At 56.6% G+C, this 22,032-nt stretch overlaps 1 protein-coding gene across 1 annotated transcript in view; it reads left to right on the top strand.

Annotated features, from left to right (window-relative positions):
* Window positions 1–22,032, top strand: part of KIF1A (kinesin family member 1A) — a 71,506-nt gene that overhangs the window by 9,314 nt on the left and 40,160 nt on the right. The window contains exons 2-14 of the mRNA XM_081095578.1: window positions 6,016–6,183; window positions 10,750–10,826; window positions 11,078–11,257; window positions 11,827–11,892; window positions 12,399–12,577; window positions 13,536–13,647; window positions 15,050–15,127; window positions 15,842–15,907; window positions 16,621–16,638; window positions 18,520–18,595; window positions 19,310–19,388; window positions 20,230–20,372; window positions 20,812–20,838. Of these exons, the coding sequence (XP_080951704.1) occupies window positions 6,078–6,183; window positions 10,750–10,826; window positions 11,078–11,257; window positions 11,827–11,892; window positions 12,399–12,577; window positions 13,536–13,647; window positions 15,050–15,127; window positions 15,842–15,907; window positions 16,621–16,638; window positions 18,520–18,595; window positions 19,310–19,388; window positions 20,230–20,372; window positions 20,812–20,838 (1,207 nt within the window). The 5' untranslated portion in view covers window positions 6,016–6,077. The remainder of the gene's footprint in view (window positions 1–6,015; window positions 6,184–10,749; window positions 10,827–11,077; window positions 11,258–11,826; window positions 11,893–12,398; window positions 12,578–13,535; window positions 13,648–15,049; window positions 15,128–15,841; window positions 15,908–16,620; window positions 16,639–18,519; window positions 18,596–19,309; window positions 19,389–20,229; window positions 20,373–20,811; window positions 20,839–22,032) is intronic.

Below are 22,032 nucleotides of genomic sequence, written 5' to 3'. Positions count from 1 at the left end.
AAATACCTGCACTTTCTTCCAGATGGGCTTGCAGCTTTAATTTCGGCTCCTCCTTCCTTTTTTTCCTTTTCCTCAGAAGTTTCCTTATTTTATTCTCATGTACATTATCCACCCCGAGTTTCCACGTGATTTGTAATGGGGTAGGGTGTCTCACCCATCGTTTGCCAGAAGTGGAAGTCTCTCATTCATCTGTTTCCCCTCAGTTGAGAGATATTAATTATAATGAGCAAACTGATTTTTGTATTCACATTTACCAGTGCATGTCCACCAAAACAAGGTCTTTTAATTCATTTATTCACCTGAACCATTTGGTAATTATTTTAAAAATAATTCTTCTTAGGTTAAATATGAAGGTGCAAGTCAAGAGGACTTGTCCAAAGTCAGATTCCTGAGGCCTCTCCCCCACTGCTCCTTCTCCACCTCTTTTCCTCTTTCTCATCCTCCTTTCTGTCAATCTCATCCATTCCTGGGACTTAAAGAGTCGGTGCTGCCGTAACCGGTTTGGCTCAGTGGATAGAGTGTCAGCCTGCGGACTGAAGGGTCCCGGGACATGTACCTTGGTTGCGGGCACATCCCCAGTGGGGGGTGTGCAGGAGGCAGCTGATCGATGTTTCTCTCTCATTGATGTTTCTAACTCTCTATCCTTCTTCCTTCCTCTCTGTAAAAAAATCAATAAAATATATATTTTTTTAAAAAGAGTCAGTGCTCACAGGGACTGATCCATTTTTCCACCCCCCTTCAAATGCACACACCCAATGCCCTCCTGAACATCTCCAGCTCCCCAGTGCTGCTGACACCCGGGTAAGGGGTGAACCAGATGGTAGCACTGGCCTGGCAGTTTGGGCTGCTGGGTCACACCCAGCTGGTCCTTCTCAAGGTGAACCTTCCAGTCCTGAGGCTCCTTGAGGGAAGCTGGGGTCTGGATGGACCTGTGAATAATGTGATGGAGACCTCCCGCCCCCTCACCATGCTCTTAAAGTGTCTATTTCTGGCTTTAGCTGCATTTCACCATGTCGACATGTTGGATCTTCATTATTCAATTCAACATTTTCTAATATCCTGTGAGGCTTTTTTTCTTTGACCCAAGGGTTATTTAGAATTGTATTGCTTAATGGTCAAACAATTGGGATTTTGTGGGGTTTTGTTTATTTGTTTTGTATTGATGTATAGCTTAATTCTACTATGGTCAGAGAACATATGTCTTAAGATTTTAATTTTAAATGGAAATTTGTTAGAGTTTGCTTTATGACCAGCCTATGGCTAATTTTAGTAAATGTTCTACGTACACTTTAAAGGAATGTGTATGATATGTATTTTTTTCTCAGTACCTGATAGAACAAGCAAACCAAAATTTTTTATTTTTGTATTTTTTAATCTCTCTGTGTCTTTTTATTTAAAGGTATCTCATGTCAACAGAATATAATTTTTAAAAAATCTGTCCTGACAATTGTATTGTTTTACTTGGAGTATTTAGCCCATACTAATTGAGTTGGGCTTTTAGCTACACTCTTAAATATCAGTTTTCATTTGAGCTAACTTTCCTTTGCTCTGTTTTTCCTCCTTAATTGCCTTCTATTGGGTTAATAAAAATATTTGAAATTTATTTGTCTTGCTAATAACTTGTTAGTTATACATTATTTTTTGTTGTAGTTTTTAAAAATAATTAGTCTAGCAATTGAAACAGGTATCCTTGACAATCTAATAGAAAGTATTACTTTTCTACTTTCTAGATAGTGTTGAGACCTTAGAACCTCGTCTTTGGCTTCCTTCATTTCTGTTGAGAAATCGATTGTCAATCTGACTTTGTTTCTTTTTCCATAAAAGGCCCATGAAATCATTTGGTCTGGCCCCGCCAAGGCATTAGAGGTGAGTTAATTAAATGTTTGACCAAATAAAGCAGGCTAATTTTTAAGCTGATAATTTTGTATGGCCTGTAAATAATAAGTATCCAAACGGCCCTTGGCAGAAAAAAAGGTTCCCCACCCCTGCTTTAAAGGTTGTATGTCTTTTTTTCTCTGTCTGCTTTTAAGATATTTCTCTTCATCTTTGGTATCAGCAATCTTATTGTGATCTGGCTTGGTGTAGTTTTCTTTGTATTTATCTTCCTTTGTGTTTGCACAGCTTCTTGAAAATGGATTGAGAGGCTTCAGCAGTTTTAGATAATAAATGGCCATTATCTTTTTAAGTATTGCTTCCCCCCATTCCATCCCTTCTCTTCTTATGATCCAATTACATGCATATTGGACCATTTCACGGTGTCCCAGATTTCTCTGACTCTCATTTCTGTGTTTTTCATTCTTTTTTCTGTGTTCTTTAACTTTCTAATGACCTGTCATCCAGTTCATAAACACAGTCTTTCTCTGGGTCTAATCTCTTGAGTTCTTTTTTGTAAAAAACAATATATATCTATATATCTATATAGATATAGATATATAGATATGTTTAAAGGTTTTTTAAAAATTGAGAGGGGGGGGGGGAGAGAGAGAGAGAGAGAGAGAGAGAGAGAGAGAGAGAGAGAGAGAGAGAAAGGGAGATGGAGAGAGAAAAACATCGATATGGGAGCGGAACATCCATAGGCGGCCTCCTGTATGCCCCCTACCAGGAATAGAGCCTGCAACCCGGGCATGTGCTCTGACCGGGGATTGAACCAGCAACCTTTCAGTGTACGGGTCAACACCCATCCAACCGGACATTACATCTCTTTAGTTCTTAATTTTAGTTATTATGTTTTCATTTTTGAATTTCCATTTGATTCATATATCTATATCTATATATCTATATCTATCTATCTATCTATATAGTTTCAAATCCTCTTGCTAATAAATTCTCTATTTTCCCATGTATTTTCTTCATCATTTTTTCTCTCTCATTTTGAACATGCAAATCATGGTTATTTTAAAGTCCTCGGAAAACTCCTGGGTCTGGATCATGTGTAGGTATATTTCTTTTTTCTCTTTGTGTTTTTCTTTCCTCCCCTCACCCCCAATTTGTTTTGAATCATGTAGTCCCGTCACTTTTCATGCCTTGTAACTTTTGCTGTAAGGTCAGACATTACCCATTAAAACACTGCAGAGGTTCCAGGTGGTGCATCTTTTCTCTTCCAGGAAAACAGAGTGGAGGGTCGTCTCTAAATCGGTCAGAGACGGCTGAGTCGGGGCGCCTCTGCAGTTTGGGTACGGCTTACCTTACCTATGGTTCTGCCCTGTGCCTCCCGGGGCTTTCAGGTCTGGCCTGGTGTGATCACCAGGGCCCCTCCTCCGCTGGATCCTGATCTCTGATCTCTTCTCCTTAGCACCTGAGACCATGGGAGACAACTCTTTGATTTTCAGAGGTTTTCTGCTTGAGTATTTAAATTTCTGCTCCTCATACCTTCTGAGCTTGGCATGTGTCTTAAGGGGAGAACTGGTCTTTTGTTTGGCGTCATTCTCTACTTCTTTCTCCTGGGATCTTGGCCTCTCAAGTTTGTTTCTCTTGACCAAAGGCCCTGCAGGTTCCTCCATCCCTGAGCAACGGCTCTCTGCCTGGGAAGACTGCAGATTCCCAGCCTCTCGCCTGGTGACCAGAATGCAAATATGCTCCCAGGGAAAGTGCTGCGGAATGTCAAGTCATCTCCTGCCCTGGCAGTCCCCCGTCTCCGGAATCTTGGCCTGCTAGTCTGCATGGCTTCCGTAGCTCATTGATTCCTCACAACAGATTTAAAAGTTTTATTCAGCTTCTCTAGTTGCTCTTGATGATGGGGTCCCCCCAGAGGGCTTAGCCAGAGGTCCCCACCCTGTCCTCACAGAGAGGAGGCTGGGGCGCCGCTGGAAGGGGTCTCTGGGCCAGATTCTCCTGAGGGTGCTGATGATAGGTAGGGAGGCTGAGGCAGAAGATTCCCTTTCAGACTCAGCCTGGGCAGCGGGGAGCTCAGGCAGTGTATCGCCTGGTCTTCAGCAGTGGCAGCTTTGGTGAAAAGATTTCCGTACCTTTGTGATTTCCATGAATCGCTTTCCCCACCAGGTGGGGTTTGAACCTCTGCACTGGTCCCAGCATCATGGGACATCCTCCATGCCTGTGACTGCGCTGTTGCCCACAGTGACAGTCCCCGTGCCCTGTCCTCGAGCCGGGTGGCACTGTGCCTCCCGTCCCCGCACCTCCCCAGAGCCCCCCAGGTGCTTCCCCTCTCTACTCCTACCCTGATCTGGGCACATGGGTACTTGACCACAGTCTACTGTACTGGATGAAGCTCACTCTTCCCTCGCTGGCATTCAAGGCCTACTGGAGCCAAGGGCCCAGTGACGGCTGGTGCAGGACAAGGGCTGTCACCAACAGGAGCGCCTGCCCACCTCAGCCTGCCCCTCTGCCCAGGGTTCTCTCTGGGTGCCTCAGTCGGGCACTGTCCTACCTGTTGGCCAGGCAGTGGGGTGCCCAAGGGCCATGCCCTGCAGGGGGAAGGATGGGGTGTCATGTGGGACCCCCTCACCAAGCCCAGACCTTGCTGCTCCCTGAGTCCCATCTCCATAGCCTGGGACACTCCCACAGGGAAGACCTGGTCCCGCCTCCCCTCCTGTCTGGTCCGAGTCTTGCTGCAGGCACTGCTTTGTCCACTCACCTCTGGCCTGTGGGCTTTTAGCGCCCAGGTACAGTCCTCTCGAACTGCATAGACCTGGCGCAGAGCCCACCACAGGCCTGTGTCCTTAAGGGGAGTTGCTTCCTCAGTGTGAGTGAAGGTGACCTTCAAGTGGACATAAAGGTCACCTTCACACTCACAGGGATTGTCACAGAGCAGGCCCTGTGGAGTCTTGGCTGCACTGCAGCAGCTCACTCCCCAGCATCCTTCACTGATTCATGGGTGTGGTAACTTTTCTTGCTGAGGATATTAATTATAAGGTTTTTAAAAATATTTTCTTCTCTTCCCTGTATTGTCTCTTTCTGCTGTGTGCCTTTTTTTGTTTGTTCTAGTCTCTGCATTTCTTGCTAGAGGGTGTGGTCCCCGTCAGTTTCCCCGGCTAAGCACCGTGCGCTCTCCCATGGCAGCCAGCACGCTGGGCACACAGCAGCAGCAGGAATAGCTGGGGTCCCAGTGCTGGACATTTTGAGTGCAGTTCACACCTCTTTTTAGTATGTGCTTCACACCCACCCTCATCCGGTGCTCAGACCCCTTCTTCAGGCTGGACAGAGCCTCTGGCGTCTGCCTGGTGGGGGAAGTGCTGGTGGGGGGCAGGGTTTCGATATTCACAGGATGGGGGTCTGGGGGTCTTCATTAGTCTGCTAGGGCTGCTGTAACAAAGTACCACCGATGGTGTATCTTAGACAACAAAAATTCGTTGTCTCACAGTCTGGAGGCTGGAAGTTCAAGACCAAGGTATCGGCAGGACTGGTTCCTCCTGAGGCTGGAAGGGGAATGGGCCCCAGGGCTCCCCAGCTCCTGGTGGCTACTGTCAATCTTTGGTGGTTCTGGGCTTGTGGATGCATTACCATCTCTGCCTCCTTCTTCACCGGACATCCTCCCTGCAAGTGTCTGTGTCCAAATGTTCCTTATTATGAGGACACCAGTCATATTGTGTTAGGGGCCCACCCGACTCCAGTGTGACCTCATTTTAACCAGTTACATCGGCAAGGACCCTAATTCCAAATAAGGTCACGTTCCGAGGTCCTGGGGGTTAGGGCTTCCACATGTGCGTTTGGAGGGCATAATTCAACCCACAACAGGGTCTAATGCCCCCTCCGGTGACTTTCCACAAATGTGTGTTTTTGGTGTCGCCCAGACACTGGCCTTCAGGAGAACCTGAGTCTGTCTGGGTCCCACAGCAAAGTGGCTGTTTCTGGTTAGGCTTCACGCCTCCCATTGACTTCCTTTTCTAAACTTCGTGGCGTTTCTCCCCTGCAGCTGCCCCTCCAATCCTGTCCTGTGGGCTGGAACCTGGTGCAGGTGTCACTTAGGGGTTGGTGGGAAGTGGGTTCAATTGCCAACCAGAAACACCTCTTCTGCCTTTTTAGATATTGTTTCCAGTTCACGTCTCCCTTTTTCCCAAGGTGTCTCCTGTTCTCGCTGGGGCTCTCGCCACTGCCAGGAGTGACCCACGAAGGTTGCAGAGATGGCCGGGGCCTCGGTGAAGGTGGCGGTGCGTGTCCGCCCCTTCAATTCCCGGGAAATGAGCCGTGACTCCAAGTGCATCATCCAAATGACCGGAAGCACCACCAGTGAGTATGGGCTGCGATGGATTGTTGGCTGCTGCTGGTGCTAGGCCATGGGTCCTGTCTCCTGGCCAGAGGTAGCAGCTGATCTGGCCTGGCTCGCTCTTGCTTCTCATCCACACGGTGTGTAGGTTTCCTGGGGCTGCAGTAATAGATGACCACAAACTGTGTGGCTGAAAACAACAGAAATGCATTCTCTCACAGTTCTAAAGGCCAGAGTCCGAAATCAAGGTGTTGATGGGGCTGGTGTGTCCATGTCATCATGTGGCCTCCTTATGGGGTCAGCGATCAATGGATTTCACACCCACCCTACTCCACTGTGACCTCATCTTGACAACTAATCACACCTGCAAAGACCCTGTTTCCAAATAAGGTCACATTCTGAGGTTCAGGGGGGGCATGACTTTTAGGGGACACTGTTCCACCCATGGTTACTGATTCCTTGTCTTGCTCCAATGGCCCCAGGTTCATAAATTGTTTTCCTTTTTCTATTCTTTTGCTGTGTTTATAATTGTAAATCATCTCAGAACCTTCCAAGAAGTGGGAGGCCTGGAGTCAACATTGTGCGTAGGAGGTGGGAGGAGAGAGGCAAATTCAAGAAAGTCAGAAAGGCAGACACACCCTGAGGGGTCCTTAGCACACAGGGTCCGGCTGCGGAGCGGAAGAGAGGATGCCTCCCAGACCCCCTTGGCTCCATTGTCACACCCATTTGTAGTGAGTTGCTGCTTGGGTGCAGATGTGGGCAGAGCTCACCGTCTGAGCGGAAGCCCTTTTTGCCCATGCGGACACTGGTAGTTGCCTCTGTCAACCTGTGCAGCCTCAATGCCTAACTCATCTGAGAAGTCAGCCCCCATTTGCCATCACTGTTCTAGAATGTTCTAGGCTCCAAATAGAGCTGCACTGGACACAGAAGAGCCCAGAAGGAAGCATGGCTGTGGCCGAGCAGGTGGCCACACTCTGCAGGCCTTTTCATTAGACGAGGGGTTGAAGACACATGATGTGGGAGGCTGGCAGGACCCTGGGCAGCAGCTCAGCCAAGGGCACAGGGACAGCAGCTAAGCCAAGGGCCCAGGGCCTGCTGTCATTGGCTGGCCCCAGGCCGACATGCCCTTGGCACACCCTGATTGAACCATCTGGGGACAGCTCAGAGGACTTGAGCTACTTTCACCCTGGAGGCCAACCCGTTAGAGTCAAGATGGGCTCTTCACTGGCAGAGGTGACCCACATCTGCTGTCCCTGTAGTCCCACAGGAATGAGGACTGTCTGTTACAGCACAGGTGGGGAAACTCACCAGCCAACATTTGCTGAGCGTGAGCTCGTGCCAGGCTGCACTCTAGGCACCGGGTACTCGCTGCCCTCAGGCTGATGCTGGTGGGGTGATGGATGATGCACGCATGTGCACAATGAGACAGAACTAGACCGGCCCGTGCCACAGGCCCCGCCCCACAGGGTCAAGTAGGGTGCAGTGACAGGGCAGGGGGACTTGCTGAGGTGTGTGGGGCGTGTGAGGCAAATTAGATCAACAGAAAGGAGGCTTCCTCATCAGAGGATGGGAGGGTCTCCTGCGTTGACAGGCAAGTGCCTGGGTTTGAGCTAATGCTTCGCTGGAACCCCACTGAGGTTTTGGTCTCTGCTTCAGCTAGGCTTCCTCCTAAATCCTGTGTCGGGGGCAGTGACCTGGTAAAACAGCACGCATCTCTCTTTCTTTAGCTCACACACACACATACACACACACATATACACACATGCGCACACATACACACACGTACACACACGCCTATGTTTACCAGTTTCTGTCCTGTGAACACTCTCCCACAGCCAGTTTCAGGCCACCTAGGGTTTAACGACAGGCGCACAGATTCCGAGCGCCGGACACCGCTGTGCTGGAGGTACCGGCATCTCTGCCTGGGGTGCAGCTGAAGACTGCAGGGCATGCAGGCAGACAGTGGCTGCTGTTGACTCCTTTCCTCCTGGTCTCGCCTCCTGACTCAAGCTGGCCTCCCCACAGCTTGTGTCTTTGACCCTGGGGCACTGCCCCCTCCGTGGCTCCTGCAGAGCCTGGGCAGGGCTGGGGGGGCGTGGGGCATTTCAGGGAGCTGTCCCTGAGCTGCCTGCCCAGCGTGCCTGGAGAGCTGTTCTCCTTCCTCTCCTCAAACGTCCACAAGGAGAACCGGGGACCCTGCAAGGGAAGGCCGTTCTTCAGCAAAGCTGTTCCTCTCTGCGTGCAGTAGGCTGAGGGGGGTGCCTGTCCGGCCGGCCTTGGCAGGTCACCCTGGTGAGGGCTCAGGGGCGACAGTAGAGAGCCAGGTCTGGGTGGACCCTGGGTCCAGTCTGGCTGTGTGCCCTGTGACCCGGGGAGGGCATGACCCCTCTGACTTCAGAATCTGTAACGACAGAGGGCATTTCTCAGACACCACAGGACCTCCAGGGGGTCAGCCACACCAGGAGACCCGTCGGCAGGGTGTGGGGGCAGGTCCTGAGGGCCAGAGCAGCTCTGCCCAGTGGTCTCCACGGCAGGTTCTCCTTAGCACGTACCCCTCCCTCTGACCTGCCTGTCAGCTGTCCCAGCCCACCCACAGTTCCTTGAGCACACCTGTGCCCTGGCCCTGTGTGGGCTCCCACCTCAGGGAGCTCATGGTCCATGTGGATGTATACAAACATGCTAGCACCAGGACACCATCAGAGCAAGGTCAGCGCCTGGGGTTGGGCCAGTGTGATGTGGGTGAAGAGAGCAGGATGGATGGGAGTGCGGGGATGGGGCCAGGCTGCTCAGAGAGCTGGTGTGGGGGTCAGCCAGGGATGGGAGAGCAGGACGGGGCTCGGGCCTGTCCTGGGAACCTGGCCCACAGGCAGGGAGGGGCGGAGATGAGGTCATGGAGGTGAGGCATTGTGGGGTGAGCCAGGGACCTGGCCACTTGCTGCCAGGGGACCCAGTGGAGGCCCAGCCTGGGCTGCCCATGTCAAGAGGGCTGGTGATTGTTGTTTCTACGGCGCCCGCATTATCTGCACTGGGGTTGTGGTGGCCCAGCCCCTAAGTCTCAGGAGGTGAAGCCAGGGCAGCTTGCTCTCCGCTGGGCCTGGCTCCTGGAGGCAGCATGGATGTGACTCCCTCTTGGCTGCGAGGACAGGGATGTGATGGCCAGTTGCCTTCTCCTTCTTGTAGCTTCCCAAGGACACCAGGTCATCTCCCAGAAGTGCTCAAGCCTGGGGTCTGGAGCCCAAAGCCAGGTCAGCCCTGGGGATGGGGCCTCATTTGATGCCCGTGCTGTGAGCAGGACATTCAGCCAGGGCAAATAGCCGAGGGGCCTGCCCAGGAACCGGGCCTGGGGCAGCTGCAGGAGCCTGGCAAGCCTGAGCGGAGGTGTTGGCTTTCCAGGGCTGCCCTACAAAGTACCACACGGAGGCTTGGACATCAGGTCTGGAGGCTGGAAGTGCAAGCTTAGGTGTGGGCAGGTGGTTCCCTCAGAGGCTGTGAGGGAGAATCCGCCCCCTGCCTCTCCGGCTCCTGGCGGCCACTGCAGTCCTTGCAGTCCCTGGCGTGCGGCCGCATCGCTGCATCCCTCTTCCATTTTTGCATGGCCTGCTCCCTGTGTGCATGTCTGTGTCCAATGTCCCCTTTTATAAGGAAACAGTCATGTTGGATTAGGGCCATCTGACTCCAGTATGACCTCATCTTAACCAGTTACATCTGTAAGGACCCCACCTCCAAATAAGGTCATTCTGAGGCCCGGGGGTCAGGACGTGCACATATGAATTCGAGGGGTCTGCTTCTCGATGCTGGTGACAGGTCACCTGGTAGGGCCAGGGGTGTGGGGTCCTGAAGGCTGTGCCGTGCCCAGGAAAGTGAGGGCCCCAGCCAGTTGTCCCTGGGGAGAATCAGTGATGGTGAGCAGCCGTGGCCTCCAGCCCCAAACATGGGGGTGGGGGAGTGGCCTCCTAGGGGTGCCTGAAGCCTTGATGACTGGGACTTGTCCGAGTTCCTGGTGGATCTCCTGGAGGGATCTGCCTCCAGCTGGGTGGGACGTTGGGGGGTCTAACGGTCCTCTATCAACATGGACATTTCGAGTTCAGACAGTGGGCAGCAGGCAGGGTGGCCTGACAGGGTTGGGGCCAAGGTCCCTCCTGCCACTGAGGACCCACTGCCTGCTGGGTTCGGAGTCTGGGAAACGCTGGGGACTGAGGCCCAGTCCTGGGGTGAAGCAGCCTTGGACTCGGGGGAGGAGTCTCCTGGCACACTTGGCAGGCGCCAGGGTGGGTGATCGCTTCACCTTGAGTTTGTGGCTTCCTTCCTAGTTTGTGAACTGATGTTCCATAACTCATGAGCAAGGCCTCAGCCAGGCCGGGGTGCAGCTTGGTTAGGGAGAAGGGAGGGACCTGTGAGGGGACAGTCCTTAGAGCTATGAGCTCACACCTGGAAAGAACCTGAGAGGGCACAGATGGGAAGAGAATAAGTTGTGTCCCTGCGCGCGGGGGGGGGGGGGGGGGGGGGGGCGGATACGCAGCCAGCACTCCCGGACACACAGTGGAGATGCAGCAAAGCGCTAACCACCACACCCATCTCCCTCCCCACAGCCATCGTCAACCCCAAACAGCCCAAGGAGACGCCCAAAAGCTTCAGCTTCGACTACTCCTACTGGTCGCACACCTCGGTAAGCCCGGGCTGGGGGTCCACGGGAGGTGGGCCACAGCTGTGTGGACACCGCTCAGCCTCTCCTGCTGTGTGGCCCACACCCAGTCCCTAGGCCTCTCTGAGCTGCATGTTCCTCTCTAAATGAGGCGATGACCACATTTCTTCCTGCCCTGGAGGTCCCCGGGATATGATGTGGGCCCTCGGGGAACATAGTGGGCTGAGCCCACAGCGCCCCCAACTCCTGCAGCTGCAGCCCCTCTTATCCTGCAGCCCGAGGACATCAACTATGCGTCGCAGAAGCAGGTGTACCAGGACATCGGCGAGGAGATGCTGCAGCACGCCTTCGAGGGCTACAACGTCTGCATCTTTGCCTACGGCCAGACGGGGGCCGGCAAGTCCTACACCATGATGGGCAAGCAGGAAAAAGACCAACAGGGCATCATCCCGCAGGCATGTGGGGCAGGGAGGGCACAGGCGATGGGTGGCAGGACCCAGTGACGACAGGGACCACAGAGCAACAGGGGCAGCTGGGAGACCCGCTGGTGGAAGTGACCCTCCCCTGGGGGCTGTGAGGACTGGTGGTCTGGGCAGGGAGAGGTGCCCAGGTTAACTGAAGGCTGAGATGCAGATGCCTCAGATACTGCTGGGACCCACCCCGGCCCAGCCCCTGGGTGGGCTTCTGGATCTGAGCTGCTCTGTGCTTGACCTGGTCAGGGCAGCAGAGAACATGGGGTGGTCTGTAACATGGCAGACCCCCACCCCATGCAGGCAAGGGTGGCCGGAGGAGCAGGACAGTGTGAGCAGATGATACGTGAGAAAAGGTCAGATGTCAATGAGGGGACCACTGAGTTAAGCAGAAGACAGCAGCTCATTCGCCTGCAGGCCTTCTCAGTGCCTTCAAGATGAACTGTGAGGGTGTGAGAGGGGCCAGGAGAACAACGGCTAGCCTGGGCGCAGGCAACCCATAGCACCCTGAGGGCAGGGCCTTCATCATCTGACTGTGTCTTGGGTCTCTACAGCTTTGTGAGGACCTGTTCTCCCGAATCAATGACACGACCAATGACAACATGTCCTACTCCGTGGAGGTAGGGGTCCCCGCCCAGCATCTGGTCCTCCAGACATGACTGGGGTTCTAGGCATGGATAGCGATGCTTTTCTGGTGTATAGTGAGTCCCCATCCCTTAGCTTGTCACTCGTTTGCACATGTGGCAACCATGCCACCACACCCACTCAGGGCACAGATGTGCAGGGCGCAGGGGAGCGAGGGGGCAGTCCTCTGCTCAGCTGGTGTGCAATGAGCCGCTGACACCCCCAATGCACACACTCTCGCAGGAGCTTGGATTCCTTTGCACACCTCCCCCTACCCAGTGGGCGGTACCCACACTCCCTACCCCAAGAGTCTCTAATGGTGGCCCCTGCACTCCCTCCTCAGGGTTCTTGGGTAGTGACCCCCCACATCTCCTAATACCCCCTCCTCAGGAGTCCCTGACGACAGCTCCACCTCCCATCTCGAGTGTTTCTGATAACTGTCCCCACACCTATCTTTGGGGTTTCTGATGGTGGCTCCCACACAAGTGTCTCTGCCCTTCAGGTCAGCTACATGGAGATCTACTGTGAGCGTGTCCGCGACCTCCTGAACCCCAAGAACAAGGGCAACCTGCGTGTGAGGGAGCACCCGCTGCTGGGGCCGTACGTGGAGGACCTCTCCAAGCTGGCCGTCACCTCCTACAATGACATCCAGGACCTCATGGACTCAGGGAACAAGGCCAGGTGTTGTGGGGTGACTCACCCACCCTCTCCGCCCTCTAACCCCCACTCTGCCCACAGTGTCCAGTCTCTGTGAGGCAGGTTGGTCCCTGGGGCACCTGTTGTCTTCCCTGAGGAGGTGTGGGCCTTGGGGGCCTGCAGCTCCCTGCACAGGGGGACACTGACGTACAGGTGGGCTGCTCCTCCTGGGGGTGGGCTGTGCACCCTGCGGGGGGAAGTGCCGGTGCCATCTGTGGCTGCTGCCCCAGGTGGTCATCCCTACAGGCAGCTGGCCTGCTGGGCCCAGTGACCGGGAGACTGAGGTCTGGCCCACCTGCTCTGAGGGTAAATGGGGCCTGTGGATAGGGCTCTGGGCAGGAGCTCATGGGGAAGTGTCAGCTGTAGGCACTGCCGGCCAAAAGCAGCCCATCTTCCTGGGCTTCACTGCCTGGTTGACATGACAACAGTCCCCCTCTTTATCACCCAGGGACTCCTGGAGGGCTAGGGTTCCCTTTGTGGGTCACTGCCACCCCTCATTTGTGGTCCTGTCGGGGCGCTGTTCTGATGAGGCCCCTCGTGCTGTGGGCTGTCAGACAGGGAGCCTATCGGGGGACACTTCCCAGAGGTCTCTGCCCGTCGGTGGCTTTGGGGCTTCCCACATCACAGCCGTGAGGGCTCCTGCCCAGCTTATAGAGTGAGCAATACCTGACTTTGCCGAGCACCCGGGAGTAGAGGTATACCCCCAGTCACAGCACCCCAAGTACCAGGCTGGAGCTGGGGGGTGAGGGTCCCATGATGGACATTGTAGACAAGGGGTGTGGGCCCTGTTGCTCTGACAGGAGGCATGGTCACCAGCGGGGCAGCTCTGAGAACCCAGGGGAGCTGACATGCCATGACCTGGCCCAGGGGACTGGCACCACTGGTGACCCGAATGCCCAACCACAGGAGGGCGGGTAACCACACGTGGCTTCTGTCCCCTCAGGACTGTGGCCGCCACGAACATGAATGAGACCAGCAGCCGCTCCCACGCCGTCTTCAACATCATCTTCACTCAGAAGCGCCACGATGCGGAGACCGACATCACCACGGAGAAAGTGAGCGTGGCCTTGGTGCTGGTGACATCAGGCAGGCGGACGGGTCCGGCCGGTCAGGCAGGATGAGGAGGCCAAGCCACACACTGGCCTGGGAGGCATGGGCAGCGACCTCACACCGGGTACCAGGCACTTCCACCCCTTGGTGAGAGGTTGGCCAGACCTGGGAGGCCGCCTCATCTGGGCGTTTGGTGCCACCTGGGTGTGGAAAGGAGTTGGGGTGGAGGGGCCATGGACTCTCCTACCAGATGGTTTTGGTGGAGACTGGGGGCTGAGATGTCCCCAGAGCTGCACCCCAGCACAGCCCCACAGGCCCAGGATGCCTGGGCAACCCGCGGAGGCAGCAATGGAGGCCAGGAGGTCTCAGCTTGAGTGAGTGCCTGTCACAGAAGTGACCGTGGGCACTGGCATCTTCGAGCACAAAGGAGAGGCTGTGCTGAGCGGGCACCACCCTGCCCCACTGCCCACAGCCCCAGATGCCTTTCCCACGTGCCGTGGCATGCTCTGTGGACCCGGGCAGGAGGGGTCCTCTTCTGAGGCCTCTATCCTGACACGCATCTGTGGGCTCCGGAAAGGGGCAGCAGGGGCCGGTGCCAAGCCTGTTCACGTCCACCAGTAGCTGTGCCCTACAGCGCCGGGTTCCCTCTGACTGTGCCTCTCCCCAACCCCCACGTCCAGGCCTTCTCCCAGGGCACCTCAGCCACCTCCTGGAGGGCCAGGGAAGATAGTGCCACTTAGACCTGGTGGTGCTGGGGTCACCTCGGCCAGGCACTACCCTCCTGGAGGCTCATGACAGTCCAATGGGGCCTGGAGGGCAGGAATGGGTCAGCGTGATTGCCGGGTACCGAGAGGGTCCCACTGATGTCTGGGCCTGTTGACATCTGGGCGACTTGCCCGCAGTAGCCATGTTCAAGAGGGCCTTGGCCTCCTCTGAATGCAGGTGGCCACCTGCCCTAGGCCAGGGAAGTGTACTGGGCCCCCTGCCCCGGGCACGAGGAATTCAAGCAGTGGCTGGGGCACTGGAACCAGGTTTAAACCCCAGCACAGGCAAAGTTCCTGTCTGTGGAAATGGGTGCTAGTGAGGGACCCACCTCATGGGTGCTGTGGGGAGTCTATGCACAAACACATGAAGAGCATCGAGTGTGCAGAAAACAGTGTGGCCACAACCCTGGTGCTCAGGGGTGGGGGGCCTGCAGTCTGTGAGGTGATGTGGCCTCAAACCTCAGGTAGTGTCAGAAGAGCTGGGAACAGAGGTGCAGAGGGAACGCAGGGCCACAGACTTTTAGACCCCCAGGGTGGGGCTTGGCCGTGGCTCCGTGGGTGGGCCCTTCAAGCGGTGCCCAGAGAAGGGTGCCCCATGGCAGCCTCATGTCATCTTCTGCAGTTGACACATTTGCCTTTTCAGGTGAGCAAAATCAGCCTGGTGGACTTGGCTGGGAGCGAGCGGGCTGACTCCACAGGAGCGAAGGGCACGCGGCTCAAGGTAGGGGCCCAGCCGCCGTGCCCACGGAGAGCAGCGTGTCCCCTGCTGCCCTACTCAAAGGCGGGGTCAAGTCTCCAATCCTGGCTTGGTCCAGGGTGGGCCAGGCAGGAGGGCTCAGCCCTTCTTGGGGTTGGAGGGAGGTATTGGGGCCATCCCCAAGGGTGAGCCTGGGTGGGTGGGTGGGGGGCACAGGTGAGGAGATGGGAGAAGGCCAGTAGGCAGACAACCTGGCAGGAAAGCTGGGCCCTCTGTGGGCCCCACAGCACCTTGCCACTGGGGTCTATGCTTTCCCACCGGAAGAACACAGGCTCCGAGGCAGCTGTGGGAGGGGCAGTGAGCTGGCCGGACATGGTCCTGAGGGGATACCTCTGGTCAAGCAGCCTTGAGTGTCAGGAAAGAGAGTTTTTGTTTCCCTGAGCCCCCCTTTGGTCCCCACTGTTACCTGATGGATGGGATGGGGGTTTGGAAATGTTTCCAGGTGGGGCACGTGTGGGGTGTTACTAGGATTTCTAGGAAGCCCAGGAGAACCCTGGGCAAACTGCACTCCCTGCCCGGCCAGGTGGGCCTCGGATCGGCCTCCTGTCGGAGGCTCCCATACCCCCTAAAAGCCTAACAGGTCAACAGTCCTGGCTGGGTGGTCTCAGCCCACCCCACATGGGTCAGGCCCCAGGCTCCCGAGGCTTCCTAATGTCCCGACCATCTTCTCCACCACAGGAGGGAGCCAATATCAACAAGTCCTTGACTACACTGGGGAAGGTCATCTCTGCTCTGGCTGAAATGGTGAGCGGGCTCGGGCTTCTAGGACGAGGCTGATGGGGCAGACCATGGAGGGGCCGCCCTGTCCTGCTTTCCTCGGGGGATGCTGGGAGCCTGTCGGGGTTCTAGGGAAGCCCAGAGATGTGGGTGGGGTGTCACTAGGCTACAGATGGAGTCACTTCCTGAAGCCTCAGTGTCCCCACCTGTAAAATTGGGGTGAGCTGTATTCCTCCCAGGGCCCTTCGCAGGGTCACCATGAGCTTTGGTGAGCTTGTTGGCTGGCGTCCTTCTCGGAGGGCAGGGCTGTGTCAGCTCTGACCTCAGTTAGCCCCACCCGGGCCATCCTCCAGGAGGGAGCCCATGGCCCTTGGAGGTGAGGGACTGGGTCTGATGGGCCCCACAGGGCAGGCAGTACTGCCCACTCACCAAGACACCCAGGCCTTCAGCCAGGGATGGGCAAATCTCCGGAGACCCTGCCCGCCTCTGAAGTTGTTGATGGAGGGAAGGGCTGATGGGTGGCAGCAGGCTGAGAGGCTGCCCTATCATTTGGTCTGACTCTCAGGCCCAGCTCAGGGTGGCCAGCAATGGCCGGGCGGCGAGTGATGGACGCCTGGCACGTGCTCAGGTCTTCCCTGCTCCTTTGCCCTCTGGAGCCAGCCCGTCCCCCTCTCCTCGCACTCCCTGGGGCCCCAGTCTCGCTCCAGGTCCTCAGACTCTTTCTGTCTTTTCCTTTTCAGGACTCTGGGCCCAATAAGGTGAGCTGCTTGCTCCAGTTCCGGTGGGGAGGCATCTTCAGTCCTTGATGGGGAGGGGCTAGAAGCAAACAGTGCCCTTAGCTCAGGCTACCCTCGCGAAGGCTGCGGCAGTAGAATTCACCCCTTCACTTGTGCACTTAACCAGCAAACACACTGCGCCCAACTCTGAGCTAGGCCCTGAGCTAGGAGAGCAACACAGGCCTTCTGGGGCCTGGGCAGTGCAGGCGGCAGATAATAGAAACAGATAAGGAAGAATATAGGGGTGGGCAAAAGTAGGATTATAGTTGTGAGTGTGAAACAGTTACTAAAGCTATCGTAATAGTCATAGCCTGCATGTCTCTTTCCATACGAACAACTGTGTTGACCTTCTAGGAATAAGACGGTGCAGGCTGGGAAGGCCAAGGAGAGGGAGGGCGGTGGGTGGTTCTGGGAGTTGCTGAGCATGGCAGAGCAAGGGCTGCTGGTGGGTGGACGGGCACTGGTGAGGGAGCAGCGAAAGGCAAAGGCGAGGTAACTGAGTGATTGTAGGGCATGAACTGTGGCGACAACGACAAATGTGGCGGAGACTCAGCCTCAGGAATTAAGTAAAGAAGAGTAGGAATGGAGTTTTTCACCCACCAAGTTTCCAAAGGAGAAAAGGAAGCCCCAAGTATTGATGGCTTGGAGTTCAAACTGGCTCACAGAGCCGTCCCAGCGTTCCTGAAACCCCCTTTGACAGCGTGTCTCTAGAGCTTCCACCCTTTGTCCCCAGAGAGTTGTTGAGCTCCTCTTGGGGATCATCCTAAAAAGCAGTGACGAATGTGTTGGCCCCAGAGAAATGGCCCGGCTCCTTGCAGGGGCACCTGTGAGTGTCCATGGGAGGGGCTCTGGGGGCAGGGGCCGTGCCTGTCGGCCACTATGGGGGCTCCACAAATATTTTTTAAAAATCCTCTCCCAAGGATATTTTCCCATTGATTTTTAGAGAGTGGAAGGAAGGGAGGAGGGGTGGGAAATAGAGACAGAGAGAGAGAGAAACATCAATGTGAGGGAGACACATCAATCGGTTGCCTCCTGCACAGGCCCTGACCGGGGCCAGGGATTGAGCCTGCAACCCAGTGCTCTTGACCAGGAATTGAACCCAAGACCCTTTGGTCCAAGGGCCGAGAAACCCAGCTAGGGCCACAAATACTTCTTAAGCAGCTGTGCATGTAAAAGAGCCGACACTGGAAAGTAACAATATTAATGATTAGTGGAGTCACTACGTCAGTCACAGCGGGTCCACTGAGGTGATTCTCGCAGCCATTATATGGGCTGGTGTCCACATTTTGAGTGGATTTGCCTTACTAGAGGAATAAAGAGCCACTGGGGTAGTCAGTGTGGAGGGTGCTTCTTAACGGGAGGGAGGGGCACAGGTATGAAAGCAGGGCCTGCAACCTGGCTTCTGAAGGGAGGTGGGAAGTTTGATGGACATGAGGGTGAGTGCTGTGTGGAAGGGAGCGGTAAGCTGTGGGGCTGGCGGAGGCTGGATGCCACACTTCGCAGTGGGGCCTTTTATTTCAGTCAGCAGAGCCACTGCTGGTGTTTGAGGAGGGGCTCAGGGGGCCCGTCTGACAGGGAGGAGGCGATACACCAGCCGGGACATCAGCACGCCTGGGCTCGGGTCCCGCTGTGCGACCCAGACACAGTGGGGATGACAAGCGAGGGACCTGAGGGAGGTGCAGCAAGTCGCTGATTCCAGCCCTGGGGGAGGCGCCTGGCGGGGCACCCTGGGTCCAGGTGTGGAGAAGCCTTTGGGCTGGCCCAGCCCTGCCCCCCACGGCGGCCTTGGCTTTGGGGACAGCCTGTGCTTGCCCCTCCTCCTCCATGAGTTCAGGGTTGACCTTGAATGTTCCTCCCGCACAGAACAAGAAAAAGAAGAAGACAGATTTCATTCCCTACCGAGATTCTGTGCTGACCTGGCTCCTCAGGGAGAACCTGGGTGAGGACTGGTGGGTTCGCCCAACCCTGGGGTTCTAACTCCCAGCCTGGGCCACTGCCCCGTCTCCCTGCCTGGAGGGGTGCCCAGCCACCAGGAGGCCTAGTTCCTTTCTGGGCCACGACTGAGGTGAACCTGGGGGGTCCTTGCAGAGGGCCTGGGACAGTGGCCAGAGAAAGGTTATTGACCACAAGTGTGGGGAACCAGGATGGTCCACGGGCCACAGAACCCACCCACCCATGTCAGGGTTCCTGGTTCGGGCCTGTGACACCCAGACCAAGTACCCACTCCTCTCTGGGCCTTGGTTTCCCATTCTATGACAGGGACCCGGGACTCTGCTTGCTGGGTTTTGGGGAGCTGCCATAAATCACCCCTTCTCCTCTCTGCCTGAGTTTGTAACCAGTAGCAGTAGATGGGGAGATGGAGACTGAAATGCCTCTCACCCAAATATAAACTTGGGGGTCCTCCCCAGCGGGGGAAGTGGATGCCTAGGGAGATAGACTGAGGCTTGGGCTGGCCTGATGAACATGGACAGCGGGTCCCCGGCCTTTCTCGGCTGCATCCTAGAGCCCCTCTGTGCCACCCAGTTGGCCCATGATTCTGTTTACCTCTCTGAGCCTCAGCCCCCCCCCCCCCCCGGCTGTAAATGTAGGAGGGGACCGAGAGGGGAGAACAAGGCCATGGGCTGACCTGCACGGCCTGGTCTTCTTCCCACAGGTGGGAACTCGAGGACGGCGATGGTGGCAGCCCTGAGCCCCGCAGACATCAACTACGACGAGACCCTGAGCACGCTGAGGTGTGTTCTTGAGGGAGGCGGGCCCTGCGCCCCAACCAGGCTTAGGTGGGAGTGATCCCTCCCTGCCCCAGTCAGGAACACCTGTGAGAGGGGTGCCTCTTGGGGAGGTCATTTCACCTGGGGCTCCTTAAGGCTCCAATTGCTGTCAGGGGTGCCTGGGTCTCCATGGGACCTGTTGCATTCCCATAACCCTTTGGGGTACACTTTGGGGCTACGAGTGGCCAAGGGCCCTCATGCAAATGACTGGGAGAGCTGTGCTTGTGGGCTGAGCAGCTTGCAGCCCCAGTCAGTCATGAGAGCCACTGTGGATCTTTAATTAGCAGAGGGGTGAAGGTGTCTTAAAGGTCCCCCTGGCTGCAGGCGGGTACCCTTCGCGGGGGGCCCCGGCTCCTGCCCTGCAGGAGGCTGCCCAGCAGCCAGGTCAGCATCTCGGGTCCTTTTGACTGAGCACCACTGGTAGTAAAGAGAAAAAGGACACGGGACATGCTCCCCTCTGTACCTACATGTGCATTTGCTGTGCAAGGCTCAGGCTCAGACAGGCAAACACGTGGATGTTCTCACATCCCCCACGGGCTCCCTCCACCCTGGAACCAAGGTCCAGGAGCCCAGGCCTCTCCGTAGGGAGAAGATGCCACCCATCCCTTCTCCTGGGGCCTAGGTTTCCCTAAGTGGATGAGCTAGGGCAGGGTGACCCCACCTGTAGGTCTCTGGAAAATGGCCCCATTGACTCCCAGTGGGGTGACTCTTTGCTCTGCCCAAGCCCCAGGCCCTTGCTCTGCCTCCCCCCAAACCCTTGGGCCTGCCAGCATGGGCACAACCCACAGCTCCCTCTGCTGCCCAGGTACGCGGACCGGGCTAAGCAGATCCGCTGTAACGCCGTCATCAACGAGGACCCCAACAACAAACTGATCCGTGAGCTGAAGGATGAGGTGACCCGGCTGCGGGACCTGCTGTATGCCCAGGGTCTTGGGGACATCACCGACAGTGAGTATCTGTGTCCGCCTATCCTGGGCAGGGGGACCAGGCTGTGGGTCCCCAGGGACCTCCTGGGCCAGCCTGGCCTCCCTCCTGGGATTTCCTCCTGGACTGGGGTGGGTCAGGCTGCCACCGAGGTCCCTCTGACCCAGTCCCAGCCCCTGCCTTGTTCCTGGCAGAGCTGCCCTGGATGGGAGGCCTGGGTACTGGCCTTGGCCTGGGGGGACCGCATGGTTTGGGTTTGGTGCTGGCCCAAGCAGGCCAGAGATGGTCTCCCCAGAAGCCATGTTGGCATGCCACGGGTGCGGGGGTCCCTGTGTCCCCGCTGAAGACCAGAGCTGCCTGCCTGATGCCCGGCCTGGGACGGGCAGCCCCGGACTCTCGAGACAAACCTCTTCTTCTGTTTCTCTGTCTCTCCTCCCTCCCCCACGCCTCTGCCCCCCCTTAGCCAACACTGTGCCCGGAGGACCCAAATGTGTGTATCCCCTTGCTGCTCTCTGTGCATCCCTGCTTCTGCCACCTGCCCTCAGGGTGTGGGGCAGCCCAGCGGGAGGGGCGAGGCCCAGGGACAGCGGGGAGGGGCAAGCTCACCCCCTCTTTAGGGGCTGGGACAATAGCCCTCTCACAGGTGCCCTTCTGGTAGATTTGGGGTCACATCCCTGTGTATATGAAGCACCAGGGAGGCAAGGGGCTGCCAAGGCCTCTTCAGACTAAAAGTGTCTGGGCTCAGACTCCTGGACCCCATGTGCCCCAGAGGCCTGGGGAGTCCCGAGTGTCAGTGCTGGAGGCCCGGTCCGTCCCTGGCTCCTGGCCCTGACCTCTCTCAGGCCCTTCATGCCCCAAGGCCCTTTCCCTCTGGAAATGCCAAGAGTCTGATTGCTGTCAGAGCCTCCCCGCCTGTGACCCCTGCTGGCCTTGGGCCTGGCTCCCTGAGCAAGGGCACAGTTCAGTGCCTCCCGACCCCAAGGGTGGAGGGGCTCTCGGCTTCCCTGGTACCCCGTGCTGTCCTGTTTGCTGCTGCTTTGCTCCACGTCTGCTTCTGCCAGGAGGGGCCTAAGGGGTGTCACAGCCCCAACTCTGGGGCCTTCGGGGCCCTGGTGTGGCTGGGGCTCCTTGGGTGCCCAGTGCTGGAATACTCCATGCTCAGAGTAGCCTCTCGGGGGTGAAGGAGTAGGGGCTTCCTGAAGGGTCCCTCCAGGGGTGGACAGCAGAGCTTGACCCGAAGCTCAGAGATGCATTGTGGGCCAGGTGAGGGGTGCGCCCACAGCAGAAAGGATGAGCATGAGTGTCAGGGCCCAGTGACGGTGAAGGGAAGTGGACAGGGCGGGAGGAACCATGGAGCTCATGCAGCTCAGGTTCAGAGGCTGCAAGGCAGCCTGGGTGGCGCGGGTTTGGCATGCAGGTGCTGGGAACGCAGAGAGGCCTTGGCCCGGGGCAGGGGAGTGGAGCGAGGGGCTCTGGGGGTCCTGATGGTGCTGTGCTGCTGCAGGAAGGGGTGGGCGGGGGGGCAGGGCCCATCGTGTGGGGTGACAGGTGGCCTTGCATGTGCTGCCCGGCGCCTGGCAGCTGCGCCTCACTAATAGTTTCTGTTTTCTGCCTTCTCTTCTCCCACCTCCCAACTCGTGTCTCTTTTCCCTCCCTCCCGTCTGTCTGCCCCCCCTCCCTCCCT

The sequence above is a fragment of the Myotis nattereri genome (genome assembly GCF_964212035.1).
Source record: "Myotis nattereri genome assembly, chromosome: 7".
NCBI classification, from domain to species: Eukaryota; Metazoa; Chordata; class Mammalia; order Chiroptera; family Vespertilionidae; genus Myotis; species Myotis nattereri.
Note: the sequence above shows the minus strand (reverse complement) of the source record. Positions and strands in the feature narration are given on the sequence as shown.